The sequence below is a fragment of the Podarcis muralis genome, chromosome 7 (assembly GCF_964188315.1).
Source record: "Podarcis muralis chromosome 7, rPodMur119.hap1.1, whole genome shotgun sequence".
In the NCBI taxonomy this organism is placed as follows: domain Eukaryota; kingdom Metazoa; phylum Chordata; class Lepidosauria; order Squamata; family Lacertidae; genus Podarcis; species Podarcis muralis.
The window spans coordinates 57,788,651-57,815,427 of record NC_135661.1 but is presented as its reverse complement, the minus strand read 5'-3'; the positions used below and the strand labels follow the sequence as shown (position 1 = coordinate 57,815,427).

The window sequence follows — 26,777 nt, the reverse complement described above, 5'->3', positions numbered from 1 at the left end:
TTCAGGCAAACACCTGACAGTGGCTATTAAGAAAGGCAGAACTGAAGACCTGAACCTCTCCATTGGGGTAATGCATTTTGCATTTGCATTGCCTTTGTTGCATTTATATCTTACTTTTTTCTCCTAGGAGCTCACAGTGCTGCACATGGTTCTCCCCCTCTTCATTTAATCCTCGCCACAACCCTGTGAGGCAGGCTGAGCTGAGAGTGCGTGACTGGCCCAAGGCCACACCCAGTGAGTTTCATGACTGAGCCAAGGTTTGAAGGCTGGTCTGACACTCTAACCACTTCCCCACACAGACTCTCTGATGCACAGACCACCAGTTCAAACCTTGAACATACAAATCCCCCCTCATCTTTCCAGTGATTTGACATACTGTGCATGAATCTTCAGAAAAGCTGCACATGATGCTCACATGTCAGTCCCAAGATAACATGAAGAAGGGAGAGTCTAAGGAAACTTCAGTGGCAAAAAGTATAGAAGACACCTGCCTCTTGTTGAGCAATGTTGTTCTCTTGTCCCAGAATGGCTTGTATTACCTTCAGCAGAGATCCAAACAGAGAGCCATGATCATAGGGTCACAAATTCTCTTTGGTATCCCACCCTCAGAGCCTAGATCTACATGGGGCTGTGCATGAAGACAATGCAGAAACTTCAGTTGGTTAAAAATGTAGCAGTCAGATTTGTGGCTGGTGTTCCATTTAGATCTCCTATAACCTCTGTTTTAAAATTGGTTACAAGTTTGTTTCCAGGCCCAATTCAAGTTGCCCCAAATAACTCAGGCCCCAAATATCTGAAAGACCACCTCCTTCCCTTCAGATCCTCTCAGGTGCTGAGATCAACAGAGGGTAGTTTCTCTACCTTCAGGGGCTCGGGGTGGGGTGGCCCAGGAGGGGGCCTTCTCTGTGGTGGCCCCTAAGCTGTGGAACTCCCTCCGCACAGAGGTGTCTGCCACCCTCATTGTACAGCTTTTGGAGAATCCACCTTTTTAGCCTGGCTTTAACCAGGTACATCTTGTAGGACCCACCTTATTTTTATGGTTGTAAGTTGTTTCAATTTGTTTTTAATAGTGTGTTTTAATGTTGTGACCCACCCTGGGACCTTAGGGTGAAGAGCAGGCAATAAATAAATAAAAGTAGTAGTAGTAACAACAACAACAACAACAACAGATCCCCGCTTCCTCATTAGAAAACCACAGTTGTTACTAGATAATCAGTTGCCCCACTGGATCTCCTAGGACATGCAGCTGGGAGCCCCTGAATAAAGGAGGAGCAGAATGATGCACTTCTGCTCTTGTATGAACACAGCAGATGCATCCTAAGGGTCTCCCCACTCCATTCACAGTTCTCACTGGCATAGTAAACTATGGTATTTACAACGAGCTCTACTGGAAGAGCAACACATATTTTCAGCTAGGTCCATAAATTTTCAGGCTGCCATGTGCAAAATTAATTTTAAGGCACTGAAACACAAAGGAGCAGCTAGAAGAAGCTCTTTTTCTCATGAGAGAATTTAGGGTGAGTGCTTTTGTTCAGGGAGGTCCAGTTTGTAACTGGGGGAAGAAAACAAGCCAGGTTGAAATGTTGACTCAGCCCTGGTCTAACTGGAGAGACTTGGCAAAGCCCCTATTCTCCAGCCTCAGTTTCTCAAGCCTGGAAAACAGGAAAAAAAGTTGACAAGAAAGACACATTTGAAAATGTGGTGACCCTTTAAAGTAAACTCCAGTATAACCTTTTTTTTCTTTTTTTTAACATGGACGTGTCAACACAAGATTACAAATCCCCATCATTCCTCAAGGTCACTTGTTCTTAGCCACATCACATTGTGGGGGGGGGGGGGGAATTAGGAACAAGCTAACAAAAAAAAAAAAGTGTAACCATGGAAATGTTACAGGGATTTCTAAGCTGGAAATTAAATTTCCCCATTTGAAATGTGAGTAATGTAGCCTGGCAAATAAGCCAATTAATGTGTGGGAGATACAGGCAGACCCGTGGGCTCAAGAATTGCTTTCTTTTTCTTACTTTCCATGAAAGGCATTTGTTTGTCTATTATTTCATGATATTTATATACCGCTCAATTATTTTTTTTTAAAAAAACTATTCAAAGAGGTTTACAAAAAAAGATCAAGCAATAAAATTATTGTCAAAAAAAATTAACAATAATTTAAGACTTTTGAAAAGTTAACAGCAGATTTAGAACAAATTAAAACATGTATCAACTTTCTAACCATCTGGGTAGGTTTGCTGAAACAAAACTGTTTTTGTCAGGTGCCAAAAAGAGTACAAACAGTGAAGGCACCTGCTTGATATCAATAGATAGGGATTTCCGAAGTGTAGCTGCTGCCATGCTAAAAGTTCATGTTCTTACAAATGTGGGGCAGGTATTATGTGGCAGCAGTAACAGTGCCATGGGCAAATTCAATTATATTTGGAATCCATTCTTACAAATACTGTAATGGGTTAAGATCTGGTGAAGTACAATAACAACCTTGTAAAATATATAGTTTTGGGGGTTTTCCTCTCCCCTCCTTTGTTTTCTCTTCTGCACAGGTTCTGTTTCTCTCTCTCTCTCTCTCTTTTTTCATTTGTGTCTCACCACGTTTGGTGCACGTATGGTTATGTACTTTTTGAACTTTCAATAAAGATGTTGCCCCAAAAAAGAAAAACAGTACCGTTCTACCAATCGAAGCCATATTCAATCGAAGCTATGTGTGCATGGTTTTTGTTTGTTTGTTTGTTTTAAAAAACCTAATCCTTATTTACTTGTCACATTCCATTAGCTTCAGCTCTAGATGGAATCACATAAGATTTTATTTTTATTTTTTTAAAAAGCTTTAATTAGGTTTGGGTTATTGGATGTTTAGTCGCCTGGACAGAGGATAGCAAGCAAGGCTTTCTGTGGCACCAGGACTTCTTGGCACCAGGCTCAATTCCTGTGGAGATCTGATTCAGCAATAATGCAGAACTAATGCAAAGAAGTGTGACACTTTGGTGACCACTTTTGCTGGAAATTGATGATGGCAGCGATCATTGGCAGAGTTTCTCTCTTTCTGTACAACCCTTCAACGGTGCCTGGCGCTCTTACAAAGGCAGAGCCCAGCCCCTCTACCCACAAAAGGCTCAGTTTTCTAGTTTTCTCTGGCCTGCCCACTTCCCTCCTGTCAACAGGCCAAATCATAGAGTTGTACAGTTAGAAGGGACATCTAGTCAATCCCGCCTCCCATCTTTAGACCTGCATTCAACTTCCTCTTTGGTTTTCTCCATTCTTCAACACCATGTTCTCATCATCTATTCTTCTGCCTGTGGTGTAGTTGTTAGAGTGTTAGACTAGGACATGGGAGAACAGGGTTCAAATCCCCACTCGACCCATGAAGATCACTGGGTGTGATATTGAGCCAGTCACTGCCGACCTCACTCTCTGCTAAGATGACTTCAAGAAATGATTGCCCCAAGGGTGGCATCCATGTATCTCCCACAGAAAGCTAAACCCTGTATGTTCTTCATGGGTTTCATAACACACCAGGCCCACTGAGGAAGGGCAGCAGAAATGGGGTTAGATCATGAGCCCAATAACTCCCAAGTTCAGCCACAACAACCAAGCACATTAACCTGTAAAGTTCTTGTCCGTGAAGTCCTTCACTGGACAGGACCCAAAAACTATGGAGGAAGAGGGACTTGTTCCATACTCACCTTTCTTCGTGGCTTCAAAGCTATCATGGAAGCTTATCCTCTGGATATCATAGGTTAAGGTTGTGTTGGGTAGCAGTGTTCTATTCCTATTGATAATGTTTGCTGAGAATCGGAAGGCTTGCTCCTCCGCATTCATTATCTGGGCATTTGGGCCGTCTGTATATTCAAAGATTCCTCCTGCAAGGAAAGAAGAGAATGTCATCACTGTCCAGGTCAAGGCTGCTCAATATCAAGACTCCATTTGCACCTCTCAGCACTGCTTCACCTGTTTGGGGTCCCCAGAGGCACACTAGGGTTTGAGGCATTAAACACACCTGTGTGCCAGGGAGGCACAACCAGCCATGTGCAGTATCTGCCCCAGATAAATGCCTATTACATATCTGGCGTTGTGCATCTTTGCTTTGCTTGTTCCATGTTGACCATGGAAAACATCAATGTGCCTTCAGTGTAGCCATATTGTCACAGGGAGTGTGAAATGACTCTGTGAAGGTACAACTTTCTGTCTTGCCTTGCCTTCCTAGAGTCAGATGGCACATCTTTGCAAGAGCATAGTAGCTTCTTCCCTCAATCTGAATGTAGTAAATGTTTGTGAATTGTGGGTGTCAGTGTCGGGTGGAAGGGAGATAGGTGAGACACATGACTGGGTACAGATTGGGAATTCTGATTGGTCAATCAAGCCAAGGCTCACCCTAAAATATAGCTCTCTTTGGGCATTGACTGGATGAAAACAAGGCACTATTTGATGTGGCATTTAAGCTGCATATAGGCTGCCAACAGCGAAGTATGGGATAATTGGTTGGCTATTTTAATTGTGTGAAATTCAGTTTTGCATCCCTCCCACCAAGTCCTGCAAGGTTTTCTATTTGGGGGCAACTGAGGTTCTGGCCAGCATCCATGTCAAGAATTCCTGAGATGAAACTTTTCAATTGATTGTTCCATAGATTTAGTAAACCAAGTTGTGCCAAAGTTAGAATGGGATGTTTGAAGTGTGCAGCATCATCTATGTAGGATTCTACTTCATTAGCACTCCTCCCCCTCCACACATTAAAGGCAAGTCTCTACTCTCCCCGTTTAGCATACAAATCCCTTATGTGTTTGGTTCATCATAAGGTTTAAACACCAACGTTCCTCATCTCTCACACCAGTTTAAGAGTATAAGATCAGAGTACAAGTTCCCAGTTCCACTGGATCAGACAAAAGGCTGCTCATGGAAATGACTAGAAGGGATGGGAATTTTGGACTTTATCCTGAGTGGTGTCCACAACCAGCTGCAAGATACTAGTCCAACTGGGACAATAGCTGCAGTGTTTTCAAATTAAGTAATCTGTATCCATTGTTCCTGACTGCACTAATACCTTGCAGCAGATTGTGGACATCACTCAGGGTTAACTTTAGGTTAGTGCCCCTTCTACTCAGTTCCATGCACAACTGCTCCATCTAGAAATTTAAGATTTTACAACTATCCAACTTTAAAAAAAACACACACATATTTCTTCTGAAATAGAATGTTCATGAAGATTCTGTAGCACCCAAGAGTTCAGCAAATGGCTTGGGCTGTTGATGAGTAAGTTAGCCAATATAAATCAATTTTTCTTTCCTCCCAGAGTCCTCAAGTTCTTCCCTAGTTTTAGACATCAGGTTCTCTTTGCCCCCCTCTTTTCTGCCTGCTCTCCTCAGATTTGCCTCTGAGTTCAGACAGGCAGAAACTTCATTCTGAGCCAACTTAGAGGAACAGTCTGGGTTGCTGCAATGCACACACCATAGAAGGCCTGCTTTTTGCTGTTCAGAAGTTGTTAATGCCATTATCTCTCCCCAAAGGCAGAGCAGTTCATGTCACAGCATTGCAAAGCTTTTTCTTTCTTTCTTGGCTCTGCATTTTCAAGGCTTGTCCTCTATTCCCCACTGACAACCTCTCCAACTGAAGCACCAGAACCCAGGCGGAAATCATGTAATTGTATCTCCTTGTTTCAGAGACGTGGAGAGGGGGAATCTCATGCCTTCCTTCCTTTCCTCCTTTCCCCCTCCTTGCTCTCCTGTGAAACAGTGTTGAGGGACCTCAACCAGGCACTCTCTGATTAACAAGCAACTCAAAATAATTAATGGATGAATGAAATACGCAGATGCAGCCAGTAACAGATGGATCTCCCGATTCATTAGCGGAAAGCCAGCTTCCCTTTCCAGTGTCAGGAGAGCTTGTCTGTTGCTGTTTCTTAACACGGCTGGATCCTTTGCAGTTCTCCAGGCACTTAATTATATTTTATTGATTTGAATGCTAGCCTGCCTTCTGCCAAGATAATCCACGGGAGCGTTATCTCCTTTTTTATCTTCACAACAGCCCTGCGAGGAAAAGGAGGGTGAGGAAGCAGGGCTGGCCCAAGTTCATCCTGGGTACTTGATGGCTGAGTGGGGATTGGGATGAGAGTCCTCCCAGTGGGAGTCCAAAGGAAGTTGCACCCAGCAATTGAATCTCAATTCTTGCCATCAAGGTGCCCGAATTCTACACTAAGGAGAGTCTCTGAAATCTGCAATTTCAGAGCAATTTTGTATCTGTTTATTTTGCTTTTGCCTACGGCCAGGTGGGAGGGACACACACAAGAAAATCCACAGGGAATACCGAAGCACCATTATGCATTTATCATAATTGAAGGTCCCCCCACCCCCACCCCCAAGAGCTTCCCAAATGTCACCTGGTGCTAGTTATGCATTTTTCAAGCTGATCGCTGCAGCTATAAAAGCTGGGAAATGTACTTTTAAGAATGCAGGCAGAGGATTTGTTTATTTATCTCAGTCCTGTACTTTAAAAAGTCAGAGAACAGTCAATCAGAAGACTCACAAAGATGTGTCCATAATAAAACTATCAATAAAAGCACAGGTAAAATCAGAAAAACCTTTAAGACAAATATAGGTAACTAAACTATATCTTTGGGTAGGAGTGCTAAAATAAATAGGTTTTCAGCAGTTGTCCCATGAGAACCTAAGAACAGCCTGCTGGATCTGGCCAATGGCCCATCAAGTCAAGCATCCCATTCTCACAGTGGCCACCCAGATGCCCCAAAGGGAAGCCAGCAAAAAGGATGCGAGCACAAGAGCCCTTTCCTCTCCTTTTACAATTTCCAGCAAGTGGAATTGAGAGACATTGCTGCCTCCAAACATGGAAGCAGAGCATAGCCTCCACCATAGCCAGTGGCCACCAAAGCCTTCTCCTCCATGAATCTGTCTGATCCTCTTTTAGAGCCATCTAGCTTGAGGGCCATCACTACCTCCTGTGGAAGCAAGTGCCATAGTTCAACTCTGCATTAGGAAAGGACATTCTTTTATCCATCCTGGATCTTCCAACATTCAGCTTCATTGGATGTCTGCAAGTTCTAGCATTTTGAGAGCCAGAGAAAAACTTTTATCCACCCACTCTCTCCATGTGATGCATAATTTTATAAACGTCTATTATGTTGCCTCTTACTCGCTCTTTCTCTAAACTAACCCCTCCCCAAAGCAATATTTCAAGGGAGGGGCCTGCCAGAACCTGACCAGCAATTCTAAGTGTCAGCAGAGGCGCCCTGCCCCCACCCTGTGAGTCCCATGTCAACCTGCTTCAAACATGTGACTGGCTGGCTCTTATCAGCCAAAGGGGAAGTCTTGCCCATACCCTGACCACTCCCCATCGCCAGCTCCCATCACTCGAGCCTGTCGTGAAACAGTCAAACAAACTGCAAAGAGTCTGATAAAAACACTCTTACCAGCTAGAACACTCAAAGGGAGCATTCTCCTCCTCCTCCTCAATTAATTGCACTTCAATGAGAGCAGATCAAGCAAAATGGCACAGGATGATGTCAATAGCCTCTACCAGCTCAGTCGTTCTTGATGTTCTCAAGAACGGAGGATAAAAGAGTACTACAACCCTGTGAGATAGCTGAGAGTTGCAGTTGCCTAAGTTCACTCAGCTTGCTTTATGGTCCAGCACTCTAACTACTGCATCACACTGGCCCATTTGTTTTCAAACAAGGAGGGAAGTGGCTCCGGTGTCCCTCAACATCCAGAAAGCCCTCAAGTTCCTTAGGAGTTCTTGCTTGCATGTTTTGCTGCAACTCTGAGATAGTTTGTTATATTCTTTTAATATGTGGATGGCTGCCAGCTGCTGTTGGTTGTCCTTGGGCAAGAATGGTGGCATAGATTTAAAACAAATAAATAGATACTGCAATGCTCTGAATCCCACATCTGAGGGGAGGATCCTTCTGGGGCCAATCTAAGGTGGCACTCAGCTCTGCTAGCAATGAGCTCTGCTAGCTTTTCCCCACCCCCAGTACCATCCGAGATGACTCCCATCATCTTCCCCATGAAGTATTTATGAGATGACAACCCTTTTCCATCACAGCAGCACTCTGACTCCAACTTGAAGGGATCAATTATTCAAAATAATACAGTCAAAGAGGACCTTCTCGTTTGAGCGCTACATTAGGAAGAGTCCCGAGCCCTTGCCAAGCATCCTCCAGCAACGGAAACACTTAATGTGGAGAGACAGGGGAGCATCTGCTCCTTCTGCCCAGCATGAGCTGAGACGGGGAAGGTGGCAGCTCCAACTGGCAGACAGAGCAGGAACCTGCTCCCCCGCAGTTAAATGGGGTTGTGGGGCGGATATCTGGGCTGCCCCACTCCCTCGCCATCCTTCATGGAGCACCTGGGACCAGCTGAAGCAGCCTAGCTATAAACGCCACCCTTTCCCCACCAAATGCCACGCAGAGATTTGCTCTGCCTTTCGTATCACGTTGAAGTGACAGCCGGCTTTATGTCGCTTTGGTTAATAAACGGAGGATATTGTGTCCCTCTCAGGCTGCTCCCTTTCAAGAGAAGATTTTCTGTTTCCTGCCCTGCCTTCTTATACGATACAATACAGCAGCTTTGGGATTGGGATTACATTTGCACTTGATCCGAAATAAATTAGCACTCCAGGCATCCATTTGGACATAATAAGCTTTTCTTCCAAGGAAGGCAATACAACTGGGATTGGGGGGCTGGACAAGACAGCAGCTGGGAGCCCCAGATTAGGCAGAAAGGGCTTTGCTGCAAACACAAGGCGACAAAGCAAATCTCCACTGCTGCATCCAGGGGGGCTGCAGAAAACCTGGAAAGCGAGACCATTGCATTCAAGCAGCCCATTCTGAGGGTGGCTTGGAAAGGGATTTAGACAAATCCATAGAGAGGGCTAGTCACTGGCTACTCGCCATGATGGCTATGTGCTGCCTCCACTGTCAGAGGCAGTGGGCCCTTCTGAATACCAGCTGGTGTAAGCCATAAATGGGAAGAGTGCTCTTGCGCTCATGTCCTGCTTGCAGGCCTCCCATCTGGTTGGCCACTGTGAGAACAGGATGCTGGCCTAGATGGGCCTCTGATCTGATCCAGCAGGGCTTTTCTCAACTCTGAGCATCTCCTGAGCTCAGTGGCAGAGGTTCTGCCTTGCAAGTCCCAGATTCCATCTGCAGCAGCTCCAAGTAGGCTTGGGAGAGTATACCCTCCAATATTTCTCTGATGGAAATAGGGACATCCTATTCAATGATGATGAAGATGATGATTGCTATGTATACCCTGCCCATCAGACCAGGTTGCCCCAGCCACTCTGGGCAGCTTCCAACACATATAAAAACATAATAAAACATTAAACACCAAAACACTTCCCTATACAGGGATGCCTTCAGATGGCTCAGGGGTCAGATAACTCCATACCCTCCAACATTTCTCCAATGAAAGTAGGAACGTCCTACCAAACCTTCCAACATCGCCTTGAAGAAAATAGGGACATCCGAAGGAAAAGTGGAACATTCCAGGATCAAATCAGAAACTGGGATAGCTTCTGTAAATCCAGGACTGTCCCTGGAAGATAGGGACCCTTAGAGGGTCTGAAAGAGACTCCTTTCTGAAATCCTGGAGACCTGCCACCAGTCATTATACGCAATATTGAGCGAGGTGGGCCAATGGTCTGACTCGGTATAAGACTCGCCATAGCTCAGCAGACAATCTGAATGCCTGATCTACTCGTGAAATTTATCAATAAGGGAGTCACCTCTGTTCCATGACTTGGCATGGGTCAGCTACGGTTCTGTACGGCATGCTATAGAAGGGCAGACTGCAAGAACTCTAGAATGATGAATTGAAAAACCCATCCTTGCCTCTATGCTATATTAGGAGACCTTTCATGTCCCATTTCGTTCAGCTCTGTTGCTACAGTTCCTTTGTGCTGGAATCCAGATGCGCATTGCCTGCCGTGGTCCATGTGCTCATCCTCTGCTCACAGGATGGAGCAACTCAGTGGCACCTGCGTGCAAATTCCAGGGTTGCTGCCACTGCAGCTCCCGACTCCTTCTGGGTGACAGCTGCGCACACCCACCCACACCTCCATGCAAGTTCTTTGCAGTCATTAAAGAGCCTAATCACTAACTTGGAGCAGTTGATTAATGCATAATCTTAATCATGATTACACAGTGTAATTGGCGTTAATTTGGAGAGTCAGTTAATTATGAAAATAATTGTCGCAGCTTCTCTGTTTTAATAAAATGGAAGAACTTCGCCTGAGTTATAAATTAAACAAGGGATGTAGCCACTCCAAGGTTTTGGGAAATCTCCTTCCAGATTCTTGTTGTTTCTAAGGAAGGCACATTTTCAAAAGAGCACCAGCACCTAAGAAACTTAGCAGGAGCAGGAGACAAGCCCTTGATATCACACACACACACATTTGTGTGGCCATTTGCAGTTTCTGGAGCTGACATCACGATGGGCCAGAAAGTGAGAGACTACAGGCCTGACCTCTGTGGCATATACCACATAGTGCTGTTCTGCAATTCCCATCCATTCCAATCAGGTTTTATTTTTTAGGGTTGTGTTCCGTGGGTAACACATCCCTGAGATCATATGTAGGAACATTGTTGGTCATTCCATGAGCTGGCAAGGCTCATTTGACAGTAACAAGAAACTGAGCCTTTAGTGTCATTGCCCAATCCTGTGGAACTCTCTGCCAATGGATTCAGTGGGTGCCTTCTGTACCAACTTTTAAATGCCTGCTGAAAGCTTTTCAATTCAGCCAGGCCTATGCAGGCATTTAAGGGTGCAGGCATTAAGGATACATCTTTCCACAGTGGTCAAGTGATGTCAGTTTTTAACTTTTTTGTATTGTTTTACTGTATGGTTTTATGTATTTATTGCTGTACACCAACAGAGATTGGGCAGGTGGGATGGTAGGAGGGGTGTCCCACTTTGCCCTCCTGAAATGTTGGCAGGTATGTAAAATGTGATGACTGTTTCAAATGTGGTGTTAATTATCAATAAGGATCAGGGCAGAGTATTATAAAACAAAGAACTTTCTTTAAACAAGCTTCCTTTAACTCCTCACTCTCTCTGACCCTCCTGCTCTCGCTCTCTCTACTTTGTGTGCTGAATCCCTTCCTGGTAGCTTTCCTCTTAACATGTGCCTTCTTTCTGTGTCACTAAGATTTTCTCTCCTTACTGCTGTTCTAACCTTCCTACTTAGTTCCACATCCATTGCTACAATGGCCAGCACTTTGAACTGCACTTGGAAGCAGACTGAAATAGAAGAGAAGTAATACACTCCAGTGTCACCACCCTCAGCTCTAGATATATGTCTGACAGCTCCATGTTGAACAACTAAAGTTTCCCAATGTTCTTTGAAGGCAACCAGAGATCAGAGGAACCCAGTCTTCCTTTGTTACAGGAAGACTTGCTTGACAAAGGCCACATCTATGTCCTACTGCAGGGGTGGTGAGCCACTGGTCCTGGTCCCATTCCAGTGTATAACCCCCTTCTGGCCCATCAGTGCCTCAGCCAAGGGCCTTGCCACTGGGACTGGAAAGGTGACAAACTGAAGGAGAGTGGCTCCCTCAGGCCTATGTTCTTTTTGCTGCTTAGTCTTCTGAGCTCCCTGCTGAATTTTTCCAGCCAGGGAGCTGCTAAGAGTTTCCTCCCAGTGAGGAAGGTGACTCCATCAGAGTACCTGGAAACAGAGGTCCCTGAAGGCTTTCCACATGCCTCATCTTGGAAAAGTGAATGTTCCAGAACAGCCAAGATCTGCCAGAATAAGGCTCTGAGTAGCTAGCTCCCTGTTGAAAAGACCCAAAAACTTCACCAAGGAGCTCCTGGAAAATTGGAGAGAGTTAGCTCTATGGGTGATGGCATCTGCCCAGATAAACTGTGGGGGTCTACAAAAGGAGTGGAGGCTCCTCCTCTTGCTGCTGTCAAAACCTCCCCACCCACAAAAGCCGTAAAAAACAAAACAGATGTTGGGAAAGGTCCCAAGAACAAACTACATTCCTGACAGTAACAACCACATTACGATCAGCAGCAGCAGCAGCTTGCAAAGTAGCGAAAGCTGGCAGACAACCCAAAGTGCATTGTGTTAATATTTTAAAGTCAAGATTCCCTTTGGTTCATGTTGTGTGAAAAGATTCTTCACACATACAAGGAGAGGGAGGGAGAGAGAGAGGGAGGAGGCATCGGAAGGAACTCTGTTCTTGCAAGTTCACAGCAAAGGCAAACATCACAGCATTCACCTTGATTTACTGCTAAAGGCCACCAAAGTGCCCTTAATTTTTTATATATATAAAAGGGAGAAATATTGCTGGGAAGATGCTTTGAGTGTCATGCAGAGCCACAGGGAACGCCTGCACTGCCATCTTCTAACCCCCTCGCTGCTATCTCTCTCCCTCCCTCTTCCCCAGCTTCATTCACCAAGTGTTCAGTCACACCAACCTTCCTACAGAGCTGCCCCACACAACAAACAGAGGCTGGGCGTTTGCACGCCATGTGAACCATGCACATCCTTCAAAGCTTCAGTGACAAATTGGCCATGGAAACAATGGGGGAAGTTGCTTTGAAAGAGAAATCTAATATGACCGAGCAGATCTGCCGTCTCTTTCAGCATCCCCACAGAGGAAACACAATGGCCTTCATCAACTGGAACATTCATACTGGATGTCCCTCCAAAGGGCACTTTTGTCCCTCTCAGTGGCAGTGTGGGTCAAACTGACCTAAGCCAGAGCCCCAACAAAAGCTGTCATTCCTGCCTTACAGCTTCCCTGACTCAGAATCAGCGGTCAGAGCAGAGCAGAGCAGAAAAGACAGCCGATACTGAGCTCTTCCTTCCCTCTGCAGGCACTTTTGCCTCAGGGTTTTCATTGTGGGTCATATTGCCCCATGTTTCTGTGAGGGAATATGTGGCAGTGCCCCAAGGTAAGAAGAGCCGGGTTAAGGTGACAGGACCAGATCCACAGTAGAGACACATTAAAAACCACTGGGTGTGGGAAGGACCCAATGGGTCCTAGTATTGCCTCAAGGCACCAATTCATGAGTTCAGCAACGGGACTTGAGTGAATAGACAGGGAAGTGAAGGAGAGGAGGGTATCATGGAAACATAGAATTGTTGAGATGGAAAGAATCCCAAGGGTCATCTAGTCCAAACCCCTGCAATACAGGAATCACAATTAAAGAATATATGAAAAATTGCCATCCAATCTCTGCTTTAAAACCTCCATTGAAGGAGAGTCCACCACCTTCTGAGGGTGCCTATTCCATTGTCGAACAGCTCTCACCCCCAGCAAGTTCTTCCTAATATTTTGTCAGAATTTCCCTTCTTGGAATTTGAATCCATTGGTTCAGGTCATCCCCTCTGGAGCAGCAGAAAACAAGCAAGCTTGCTCCATCTTCCATGTGACAGCCCTTCAGATATTTGAAGTTGACTATCATATCACCATCCAGTCTTCTCTTCTCCAGGCTAAACATACCCAACTCCCTCAACTGTTCCTCATAAGGCTTGGTTTCCAGGCCCTTGGTCATCTTGGTCCCTCTCCTCTGCACATGTTCAAGTGTGCCTGTATCCTTCTGAAACTGTAGTCCCCAGAGCTGGACACAGGACTCCAGGTGGGGTCTGACCAATGCAGGTTGGAGCAGTACTATTACTTCCTTTGATCTAGACACTATATTTCTATCTTCCACACATTGATGACACTTCAGCCTGAATTCCCATGAGACTTCTCCAAGCAATTTCATAGATGTTAAACAGTCAATGAGTGGTCCCTCTGTGACCAATCACCCAGTAAGAACCAAAGCCACTGTAACACCATGCCTACTAAGCTCAGCCAGGATATCTGGTCCAGAAGGATGTCTGTGCTGGTCCCGGGGGGAAGGTTACTGTTGGCGTGGTCAAAGTCCGGTCCTGGGTCATGAGTCTGAAAACAGTTCACAAAGAGCGAGGCGGGGTCTGAAGCAGGAAGCCGGGCGGGGACGGGAACTCTGGAAGGACAGGTCTGGGTCCGGGCAGAAGCAGGTAATCAACGACGTTGCTCCCGCAACCTGGGACCGGGCTGACTGGCCTTTATCTTCTCTGAGGCCAGGGGCGGTCCCAGCCCCCAGGAGACCCGCCTCTCCTGGCCTTAAGGCGAGCACTCCTCCTGGGAGAAACCAGTTCCCTCCGCCTCTCTGCCCTGAGCCTCTGCAGCTCAGGAGAGGCTGGAGGGTTACTGGACCCAGGGGGAGACTCACCTTCCCCTAACAGGGCTGTGAGAGGCGCACCTGTAGGCACTGTGTCCTCAATCACCTCCGGAGCCAGAGTGGAATCACCTGGTGCCTGCTCCTGAGGATCCGGCACAGGTGCAGGCGCTTCAGATCCAAGGCCCTGCCCCAGCTCAGCCGGCCCTGGAGGCGGAGACTCCTGTGCAGGCTGGGGTTCCTCCAATTCAGCCTCTGAATCAGATTCCCAGGCCATCACACTGTCATGGTCAATGGCATCAAAAGTCCCTGAGGGGTCCAAGGAAACTAAATGGTTGCACTCTCCTCCTCACACCCATTCCCTGGTGCAACTGATCCTCCAGGGTATAATTTGGGCTTGATACCAGGCTGGAACAGATCCTAATCATGTATTATCCAGTACTGCATGGAGATCTTCTGGTCATCACTTGCTCTAACACATTGTCCCAAAATTGAGTATTGGAGAATGGGCAGTTTTCTCACACCAGAGGATCTAAATTTGGATTTTTAACACGAGACTGATAACTGACTATTTAGGACAGTAGGAACTACTTTTCAAAGAAGCATTAAACACTTCTAATGTGCAACACAGCCAACCCCGCTCTGGCAGATTTCAACAGCCAGGAAGAAAGACCAAGGAGAGAAGTAGGTGGTAGAGTCTTGGCCCTCCAAGATAGGTCAATGTGGGGAAGTTCCCTGAAGGTATGAGGGTTTAAAACTATGACTTCACAACAATAGAGCACATTTGCCACACAGCAAAATGTACTCCTGGAAATGTCCAGTCACAAGGTCCTTAGATCCCGGACATTCTTTTCAAAAGGCAGCATTTCCTAGGTTAAAGTCCACATTGCCTACTCATGGGACATGATCCTGTTGGCATGCTCCAAAACGAGAAAAACTTGTAAAATGGGGAGTTGATCCAAATTCTGCCCTCAACATACACAATTCCCAAATTAAGCTTTCTCAGCTGTGATTATGCAGAAGACATCAAAAGAAGGATCAAACATAGCAATCAGCCCTTTCATTTCTGTCCTGAAGATTGCATTAAACCCCTGGCATCTCTGTTTCTCAGAGCATTTAATATTGTGGTTGTTGTTGTTGTTGATGATGATCTTCTTTCTGGCCACTGGATGAAAACTCATGGCAACACTGCCCAAGTATAGCAATATAATCACATACGAACACACCATCAACTGGCTGTATGGAAGAAACATTTCTTTTGAAAATCGCCCCTTGTACAGATTGATTGTAAACAAGGAGGCTAAATTTAGCACACTCTGCCAAAGACCAAGCTACAAAAAGCAGCTCAACAGCAGAAATGCTACCCTGGCCAGCTCCTTTCATACAAACCTTGGCTCAGCAGATGCCAAAAGCAGAGAAGAAACTGGTTTTCGCAAAACTCAGCTGTCCCAGGCATGAGTCACCCTGCACAGGATCAGATGAATGGGAACCAGCTCTTCCTGCTGTTCATTGGTTACTTGGCACAGAGCTGGCATGGCATTAATGGCTGAGCAGGAACCAGAATTCAAATCCCCACCTCTGCTATGGAATCTCAATGTGGCCCTCACACCTGCCATTCTTCTCCCCCACCCCACCTGTATCATCCCTTCTTCTGCAATGTGTGTCCTACCTCACAAGGCTGCTCTAAGAAAACCAGGTATTACTATTCAGTTGGAAAATGCTTTATGACTTTAGTTTATTTCCATTGCTCCCATTTTGCAGATGTGGAATGGCAAGGAAGATCAACAAGGCCTTGCTCAGGGCCACATGAATAGACCTAGGAGAAAGACCACAAAGACGAGGTTGCCCTGCTCTTAAACAGAATAATCAGTGCTGCAATGCAAACATCATAACTGACTTGGGGAAGGGCCAATCGCTTGATTTATTGTGGCCTGAGGTTCTGAAGGCTACAGCTTTCATCTTTGTCAAAAAAGGCACAGGAGGCAGCAGGGATATAACACATCTGGCTGGAGATGGAAAGGAGAAATAAGTCAAGTTAATGAGGCGAAGACTAAAGAAAACAAGGAGGCTTCTGAGCTGGATGAATGAGCACAATCTATGTCCAAAACGTTCACTGGAGAATGTTGTGTAGATCCTAACAAATGGCTGGGATACTGAATATTAATATATAATCAAGTAAACTGATCATTTAGAACAGTGATGTTGTTGATCTTTGTTTTGCTTTGTGACATGTCCAACCTGTTCTTCCTCCAAAGAGCTTGGAGAAGTTTATGTTGACCCAGTTCTCAGCTTCCAGGACCATAACCATTTAGCATCATGGATGGATGGCCATCTGTCAAGGGTCATTTACACGGGGTGGACTAGATGAGCCTTGCAGTCCCTTCCAACTCTACAATTCTATGATCATCAGTATAATCTCAGGTCATTTTCTGGGTCAAGTGACCCTGAGATTGGTAACCAATAAATGCTCTCAGACTGTCGGGGGGGGGGTCCTACCACCATGAGGGGCTGACTTTTGCCTTCTGCTTTCTAAATGCACGTGGCATCATAATATGCCCACTGGTGTGACAGTCTACTTTCCACCAGACAGGAGAGAGGGAAGAAGTCAATTTACAGCCTCCAAAGCAGGACCCATAATCGCAGCTGAATCAGAGGCAGCTGGAAGAGCAAGTAGCCAGCAGATCAAATACCATCCTCAATGAAGACGTCAAGTGGTGAGAGGCAGGCATGGCCCTGGAGAGATTCCAGGGAATCTGCATTTGCTGCTGCGCTGAACAAGGTCCAGGGAGCATTTATTTCCTCACCAAGTAAGTTCATTTTAGTGAGAGGCACCATGAGGGGTGGGGGTGGGGAGTTTGACAAATTCACACGATGTACCTCCTGGCGAGGCACCCAGAGGGTAAGTCACAAGGCTGTTATCTAGGGTGGGAAAACCCGGGACAGAATGCCTGCTCATTAGCAAACATAAAATTAATAAGCTTATTTGATGAATAATTAAGTCAAGAGCAGCTCTACCTCTCCATCCCAGCCAGAGGGTTGAATCCTCCCCAATCTTTTGTCTTCCTCCTCCAAGGAATTGTCATATCATGAAAGAGACTGGTTATTTGTCAAAATATGTAAAGCGCTATGGAGGGGCGGAGTAGAGGAGCCCACTCATCAAATATTAACTGTACGCTCCATTTTATTATGCCTGCCTCCTTGTATTTTAAATATCAATTGGCAGGCAGGTTAAGCACTTATTCACATCCTCTGTTGGATTTCAAAAGCGGGCTAATTGCTCCCTGGAGTGCCTCAATCAGCAAATGAGAGAAGGCACTGATTAGAACCAGCTCCCCTCTGGAAGGGATTGACCCCCAAAACTGTGGCAAGCACTTCGGAAGGTTGTATGGGGGGAGGGGTTGTGGGTAGATGGTCCCTACACCCATTGCTCCACCCCTATCTATAGCTTCACATCTCAAGCTGATTCCCAGTGTTAGGAAGGGATCATAATTATCCTCCCCAACACACAAACACGAGATAACTGCTCTGCATTAATTAACCTGAATGAATCTTCTGGCTCCACATTTACAAACATTCACTTGCTATCAATAACCTTAGCCATAAACAGGACCTGAAAGTGTGTCCGTGTGGTGTTGGAAGTGGGATCCACACCTGCTATCTCACAGTGAGCAGATCAGGCTTGGATTTGACACTGATCTGTGTTACATACTTAAATGTCCCAAGACATATTTCACTACAACCCAAACTCACCCACTTTGGGGGGGGGGAGACAAACCATGGATGGGGAGTTCCATCAAGATCACAAAACCACCACCACCACCGAATTTAGCCATTCTTGGCCTGAATGAGGCCTGCAGGCCAGTGGATGAGGATTTATGGCAAACAGTAGCTAGCTAGCACACATACGTATAACTGCACATCCTAAAGTTTAGTTGGGATAATGCAGATGTCCAAGCAGCGGAGAGACCCTTCCTCATCCTAGTACCCTCTTGATGTTTCAGACTCCAACTCTCATCAACCCAAGCCAGCAACCAAGTTGGGGAAGGCTGGTGTAGGTTGTGGCAAAACACCCTGGAGGTCACAGAGATGCAATTCTGTAAGCAGGGGAAGCTATATTCCAGAGCCAGATGACATAGTGAAGAGATGTAAGATAAAAGCATGTGGTACAGACCTCTGTGGCAAGGGATGCCAAGGTGGAATATTTGAATTTTCTGCCACCATTTTTGCCACCATTTCTGCCACCATTCCCTGTGCCCAGAAACGTAGTATGTCAAGGAGAAGAGCTTCAGCCTAGTCCAGGTGTGGGGAACCTTTGACCCTCCAGATGTTGGTAAATGTTAACTCCCATCACCCCTGGCCATTGATCATGCTTGTGGGAACTGATGGGAGTTGTAGTTCAACAACATCTGGAAGGCCAAAGCTTCCATACACTCCTGGCCTAGCCAAACCTTTTATCTCTGAAACTAAACATTATTTTAAAAAACAATTCCAGACAGAGGAAAAGTTTTGCTGGTCAGTTGTGGCAGAGCATGTAAATATCTGCTGTTGTGTAGCTGCATAGTTTGGTGGGAATGACCATCACATGCAATGTTAGCTGTGAAACGTGTAGGAGCTAGACAAAGCCTGAAGCAGCCAGGACCTCATGCCTTGCCTGAAGGAGGTTTTCCCAGGAAAAGGCACTATACTGAGCAGTGGCAGACCCTAGAACAAGACTCAATTCTCTTTGGAAATGTGGCAAATGCCTACAGACATTTGCAAGTCCCTGTGTCAGGCTTCCAGAATAGCCTTGCCAACTGGGCTGTAAATCAGCAACAGGCACATGACTGGAAGGCAAAGAACTTTATTGCTTCACAACCAGAGACACCTGACACCGACGCTCTCAGGGTTCCCTTATTTAAGTGTTTCTCTCTGTACATTCTTCCAGCATGGTTCAACTTTTCTTATCTGCTCTTTCCATTTTTTAGCTCCCCTTTCTCACGCTGAGAAAGGTAAGGGGGAGGTAGAAGTGCCGGCAAGAGGACTGTCCTGCAATGCAGAAGATGCAGCCTCTGCTCTCTCCCTATCAGGCCCACATTGTGCCTCTCCCCTTTGCCCCCACTCTCTGGCTCCATGACTTCCCCGATGGCTCCCTCTGTGGATTGCTCTTCCCTGTCCCACCAGTCTGAGTCAGGCTCAAAATCTCCCTCCTCCCCAGTGTTACTCCCTGGTGCTTTCTGGGCAACTGGCAGCCACACCACTCCTCCTCGTCTAGCCAGTCCCTGACACCCTGGCAGCATGAGAGGCATGTTGGGTCTGAAAGTTTCTCCTGATCCTAAACAGTGCCCAGCCCTTTTCAGCACTGACTCCCTCTACTTCTCTTCTTGCCAGTTTCGCAGACAAATTGTCAGCCCAAATGCCACTTATGCAAATTGCTCATTATTGTTGCATTTGCAGCAGCAAATTTGCAAGAAAGAAGATCCTCTGAGGCTCTTGCTTAGAATAAAAAAAAAGTTAGCAAACCCAAACCCAAACTAGCTTCTGCTAAAGAGGAGGCATTCAGAAGCTTTTAACTGCAGCACCTACTTCCTTCCAATATAAATCACCAAGTTGTTTCACTTTGGCAAACAGTCCCTTTTGACAACACCACTTGCTTCCCTGCTAACACATCCAGGCAGCCTCTGAACAGTCAACTTCTCTGCTTCCCATCAAAATAATACTAAAAGGAACACATGAAAAGGTGGGTGCAGGATCCTGCCTCCCCTCCCCTAAATGTCACAGGAAGCAAGAGAAATTGGGGGGGAGAGAGTGATTTATACAATGCACAAAAGGAACCCTAGGCATTAAACTGCTCAGGGCATCAGACCTCCTGCCTTGGAAATGTGCCACTTTAGACTGTTAATGGTGAAAGAGCAGGAAAAAATGACCAGAACTGAAATGTTTAACCACTACCCTACAAAGAGCCCTCAAATTGATCTATGCTCCCCAGTTTTCAGAGAAGTTCAAAGGAGCCAAAGGGGAGAGGGATTTCTACAGAAAAAAATAAAATAGGCACAGCAAACAGCAGCAAGTTAGAGGTCAAAGCTAAAGCAAACGTGGGACCCCTGGAAATGCCTGCATTCCCATCTTTCCCCTGTTATTCATTTATTGCATTATTTGTCTCCTCTTAAGTGTGCCTTATAAAAACATAGACAAAGATCACAGAAAGCTTTCAATGAGGTTTCTCCCCTTTCACCCCAAACCTACCATATTTTTCGCTCTATAGGATGCACTTTCCCCCTCCAAAAATTAAGGGGAAATGTGGGTGCATCCTACGGAGCGAATGCAGGCTCCTTGGCTTCAGCGATAGCAATGTGAAGCCTCCGAAGCACAGAGGGAGCGCAGAGGAGAGTCTTGCTCTCCCGGCTTCAGCAAAAAGAACCTGAAGCCTCCGGAGCACAGCGGGAACTCGCGCTGCACTCCGAAGGCTTCAGGAAAAGGAACCTGAAGCCTCCGGAGCGCAGCAGGAGGTCCCGCTGCGCTCCGGAGGCTTCGGGTTCCTTTTCCTGAAGCCGGGAGAGCAAGACTCTCCCGGCTTCAGCAGAGAGGGAGAGATGCGCAGCGCCCCTTCAGCCAAGCGGGAGGAGAAATGGAAGGGGCTCCGTTTCTCTTGCGGCTTCGCTGAAGGGGCACTGAGCAGAGAGGGGGATATTTTTCTTTTCTTGTTCTCCCCCTCTAAAACAAGGTGCGTCCTATGGTCAGGTACGTCCTATAGAGCGAAAAATACAGTATTCCTTTTTTATTCAAGGACCAGACAAGAATGATAAATTTCCTTCACAATTACTATGAAATGTGAAAAACAAGAGTGTTGCCATCATAATGTCAGATGTGCTGATACTTCCATAACAGAAAGCTACCATTTGATACACACCTCTTCCAAGGTTCCCAAAGTACAAGATTACATCAAGGTTCCTTATAAGAGAATAGCCAGAAGGGAGCCGGGCAAGGCGCATGCATAACAATAAAGGCATACAGGTCAGCTTGCCCCTTCATTCATAGAATCATAGAATTGGAGAGTTGGAAGGGAGCCCAAGGGTCATATAGTCCAACCTCCTGCAATCCTCACTAGATCTGTCCTCAAGGCAAGAGGAAGCAAGGAGGACAATTTATAATGGTAGCCAGGAACAGCCATACCTGCTGCTGAATATAGCAGAGCTGTTGTAAGTTATGGGGGCAAACTGAGCACATTGTGCTGGAGCTGAGTGTAGTGCCCTCTTCCAGCTTTAAGAGGGGCCAGAGAGCCTGTGAGCTTCAGGGGCTAAAAAGAGATTGGTTTGCCAGGCAAGTTCATTAAGTGTGACAAGGGGAGAGCAATCTGCTCGACCCCACATGCCAGTTGTGCTCAGCTGCCTTAAACATGCCAGACTAAGTCTCTTACTCTGGTAAGAAAGGAGTCACACTGCTATCCCTTTAAATATATAGTGAAAGCTCCCCAACCTTGCCACTTCAGTTTGACCTGGCTTAATATGATGGGACACAGTAGCACATCAAAAGCGTTGGGCAAGGACTGAAGGGAGGAAACAGCAGGAAAGTCTCTAAGGCGGCAGAGGGGGAGGGGGCAGAGGTTACTTTGTGCTGGAAGTGCTGTCCAGGGTCCTGAAAAGAACCTGGCCAGGATGGGTTTGAAATGCAGGGAGTCTATAGTGGAATCAAGAGTCTTTTTGCCAGATTCTGTGGAAATTCTACACACCAAGCTTCAGTACTGTTAAATGGCAAATGGCAATTCAGTGTACACAAGTATAACTTGATGCACGTCGGGATGTGTGTGTGAGAATCTTAGGCATGTGGGGTGGTGACTGAGGAGGAGCAAGACCTTGGGGTCCTAGTACATAGCTTGATGTAGATTTTGACCCAGTGTCAAGCAGCCATGAAAAAGGCAAACTCCACGCTAGGGATTATTAGGAAAGCAATTGGGGAAATTGCCAATACCATAATGTCATTATAAAAATCTACAGTGTGAGCCCATTTGGAATACTGTGCATTGTTTGGGTCAGTTCACCTCAAAAAGGATATTCTAGAGTTGGAAAAGGTTCAGAAAAGAAAAACCAACATTATCAAGGGACTGGTGCAACTGCTGTATGAGGAAAAGTTGTGTCATTTGGGGCTTTTCAGTTTAGAGAAAAGACCAGAAAGAGGTGGCATGGAAAAAGTGGACAAAGAAAAGCGCTCTCTCTCTCTCTCTCTCTCTCTCTCTCTCTCTCTCTCTCTCTCTCTCCTAACTCTAGAACTTGTGAACATCCAAAGAAACTGATTGTTGATTCTGGACAGATAAAAGAAAGGGGTAGATGGAGACACGTGGCTCCCCTCCTTAATACACAGGGTTAAGTCTATCACTCACAGCAGAACAGGAGACATCCGGAGTCATAAGAATATAAGAAGAGCCTGACTTCTGTATCAGGAAAATGAACCCCCTAGTCCAGCATCCTGTTCTCACAGTGGCCAAACAGATGCCTGTAGGATTCGAGCCCAAGAGCCCTCTCCCCTCTTGTGGTTTCCAGCAACTGGTATTGAGAAGCTGCCTCCAACTATAGGGGCAGAGCAGAACCATCATGGCTAGTTGCCATTGAAAGCCCTCTCCTCCATGAATGTGTCTAATCCTCTTTTAAAGCCATCTAGGTGGATGGCAATCACCGCCTCCTGTAGCAGCTGCTTCCACTGACATGTAGGAGGCAGGGACCTGCCACTGCACCCTGGAAGCACAGGTAGGGACAGCTCTCCACCCAACCCAGCAAATCTGCAATGTATTTGGATTTCCAACTGCCACCAGGAAATAAAACATACAAACCTTTCCACTGGAGAGGCAGCCTGTGTTCAGTGAGTGATGAACTCACTGTGCCTCTTGTGCCTCTTCTGGAGACCCAGACTCTGCTGTGATTGGCTGCAGGAGGCAGAGCAACACAGGAGTTGAGGGATTCTATGAGGACATAGAAAGCTGAGCAGAAATCAAAATGTGTGTCGTCCTCTTCGTCTAGAGGAGGATTCGCTTGGTTAGAGAACAAGAAACCGGGGGAGAACAGTAAGGTTTCCCCCCACCACCAACCTGTAATACATGCTCCCAAGAGACACTCTCTTTTTTTGTTCGTTTTGGCATTAAACATTCTGTTTGCATTATATTAGATATTTCCTGTCACTTAGGGTGACAGTATTCTCCTGTGCATAAGCCATTTAACAGATGAGCAGTCAAGTGGCAAAGGAACTACATTATTAATGTTTCTGGTTAAATTAACTGATTAAAAAAACACACACACCCTAGGTAAAATGTACATATCAGCACTTTATGCAGACTAAATGAGAAATTAATGGAATATGGCGGGTGATTTTTATAACGAACAGCAGATAGAAACCGCCTGGAAAGGTAATGGAATTTACATGTTAGGGATATATTAGCTGGGATAGAGGGGCAGAGTGAAGGGCACCAAAAGTGATACTCAAAAGTTTTGAATTCTCCACCAGCATTTGGTAGCTGAGGAGGAAACTTGAGTCAGACTTGTCTTCTTTCTGCAGTATAAATCTGGAAGGTGCAGATCTTCTTGCCTCAACTCTGGTCCCGAACAGCCTCCTGGAATGAAGTTTAATGCTTCATTCAACAGTGGAATGGACAACCTTGGAAGGTGGTGAACTTTCCTTCTCTGGAAGTTTTAAGCAGAGCTGGACGGCCATCTTTCAGGGATTCTTGAGATGTGATTCCTGTGTTGCAGGAGGTTAGACTAGATGACCATTGTTGTCCCTTCCAACTCTATATTTATATGAAAACAGAACCTGGAAAGATGCAAGATAAACTCCTCCATGTAAAATGCTCACGCTCCCTTGCTTCAGGAGGCTGTGTGTGTCTGTTCACTTTTATGTGTTTACTGTAGCTCCACTGGCTCAAATGCTTTCCTTTAGAGATGAGGTGGATCAGAAAAAGCCACCCAGCCAAAAATAAACTCTTGCAGCTTTGCTGGCTGTCAGTGGCTCCCAAATGAGGCTGGTAGCTCCAGATAAATGCTGCGCTGGGGATTATAACCAGGTGGTGCTGTAAATCCCAGATGTTTGAGCTGTAACAAATGCCATGGCACGAAAAACCCTGGGTCCCTGCCATCCTGCCATGTAAGCAACCACTGCGAAGGAGGGGAGAGGAGGGAAATGGAGGTGTGATGCTGGCAGCCCACAGTCCCTTCCCACACCTGCTCTTTCATCTCAGCAGCCCCCACATGGGCAAGCTGGCACGGCAGATCTTCTATTTTTAGCAAGACTGACATGTGTTTGGCTTGGCCTAGGCAGGCCGCCCCTCTGCCATTATACTGCAACTGCTTGTCAATCATGGCAAAACTCACTCTGTCACAAAATGCTTCCATTTCCTATGGATGTGAAAAAATGGAACCTGTGGGGTGGGCAGGCACCAACATGGCAGGAAGAATAGCGGAGGCAGAGAAAGAAAAGGGCAAACCAAATGAGCAGGAAGGAGTCGCTAGGTTTTCAAAGATAGAGTGGCAGGGAAAAGATGCTCTGGGTCCAAGAGGGATCATAGAATTGGAAGGGACTCAAACCTCCTCCAACCTCCTGTAATGCCTGAAAACCTGGTCCAACCTCCTGCAATGCAGAAGACAACATGGTGCATGGCAAGGGGCAGCCAATGGTAGCAAGGAGACCTAATAGAAGAAAAGAGGCTCTTTTGAAAGCTCCACTGAGGCTGGGGCTTTGCATACACACATCCTTCTCAATTGCCACTCACCTCCCCCCTGGTGTGTGTGTCAAGGACCTCTGGGGAACCAGGCAAGGACATTCAGCAGAGCACGGTCCCCATTCTTTCTTGGACTAGGTGAGCCAGTTACATATGAGGACTTCTTTGCAAGGTGAGGCATAATTCATTTGTTTATTGAATGTTTATCCTACCCTTCCCACCAGAGGCTCAGAGCAACAGATATCATCCCACCCACCCCCCAGCCATATGCATGTTATCCCAGAGCAACCCTGTGAGCCAGTGTGATGTAATGCCTGAATCGGACCTGGCAGACAAGGGTTCAAATCCCCACTCAGCCTTGGGTCAGTCCCTGCCTCTCAGCCTAACCTACCTCACAGGATTGTTGTGGGGAATTAAATGAGAGGGAAGACGATGTATGACACCTTGAGCTCCTTGGCTGGGTATAAATGCAATACAGTGGTACCTCGGGTTAATAACTTAATTAGTTCTGGAGGTCCGTTCTTAACCTGAAACTGTTCTTAACCTGAGGTATCACTTTAGCTAATGGGGCTCCCGTGCCACCGTGCTGCCGCCGTGCAATTTCTGTTCTCATCCTGAAGCAAAGTTCTTAACCCGAGGTACTATTTCTGGGTTAGTGGAGTCTGTAACCTGAAGTGTCTGTAACCTGAAGCATCTGTAACCCAAGGTACCACTGTAGATAGATGATAGCTAGCTAGTTAGATATAGGCCTGAGAGATAGTACCAGGTCACCCCACAACTTGGGTATTCCCAGGCCTAATACAAGAACCAACCACTACTAGTTCTTGTACAAGCCACAAACTAATCTCCCACGATTCAATACTCTTCATTCACTGACGAATGTGGACATTTGAGAGGAAAGGAAAGATGACTGCAGGCTTAGCTGCAGATGTCTTGAGGGGCCCTCTTATCTAAAACATTATTCACACTCACACACCTCCACTCCTTACATCTGGAAGTCCCAGCTCCCTTTGTAGCATGGTGTTTGCTTGTGTGCTCGACTAGAAGCTGCTGTTTTGACATTTCTTTCAATGACCCACTTTGACTCTCAAAAAAATGTGCCAAAGAGCAACCCCTGGTGGTGCACCATGCAAGGTTCCTGATCAAGGAAGCAGATCAAAGCGCTAATCTGAGATCAAAGGCCTTCAGCACTGCTACGGCAGAAACAAATTAAGTTAGCAACAGATTTCTTGAGGATGTTTACATTGCTGATTAGCATGAAACAAGATTAAGCTAAAATAACCCATCCCCAGCTTTTCTGGCATGCTTTATTAATTGGAGAAAACAAAACAAAACCCATACAGCCTTACAAGAATAACTCCAGATCAAGATAAGAACCAGCCAAAATGCCAAATCAGGTTTTAACTTTGGAAAGGGACATTTCAGAAGGGAGTGACATTTCCATGGAGGCTGGGCCGGCTCAGAGTAAAAGGTCAGTTCACATGGCCATTTTTAACTCTTGAGCTCCATACAGCTTGGCTGTTCCTGTATATCTTTGACGAGTTAACAGCACAGCCTTACACCGAGACAGATAATTTGTCCAACTAGTTCAGTATTGTCAACACTGATTGGCCATTGCTCTCTAGAGGATCTTCCCCAGCATTCTCTAGAGATGTCAGGGATGTCAGGGTCTTCTGTATTCAAAGCATGGACTCTACCATGGGCGTAGCCAAGGGGGGACAGGGCAGCTGCCCCCCTCAAATCAATAAAAATACATAGCTAACTGAGGTTCTGCCACCCCCCAAAAAGGCCTGCCCTGCTAAAAAAAAGGCCTGGCTACACCCATGGACCCTACCACTGAGCTAAATCCCTAAACAAGCCTTGTGATTAAATTATTCACTACGCATGCTAACTAACAGGTTCATACAGCAATGGAAGGGACGCGGGTG

The 26,777-nt window shown here is 46.1% G+C and overlaps 1 protein-coding gene across 3 annotated transcripts in view; it reads right to left on the bottom strand.

Moving 5' to 3' along the window:
- The window catches only part of GRIK3 (glutamate ionotropic receptor kainate type subunit 3), a 189,277-nt gene that overhangs the window by 69,494 nt on the left and 93,006 nt on the right, over positions 1-26,777 (bottom strand). For all 3 annotated transcript variants that reach the window (XM_077931845.1, XM_028739214.2, XM_077931844.1), the window contains exon 2: positions 3,690-3,866. In XM_077931845.1, coding sequence (XP_077787971.1) covers positions 3,690-3,866 — 177 coding nt within the window. The remainder of the gene's footprint in view (positions 1-3,689; positions 3,867-26,777) is intronic.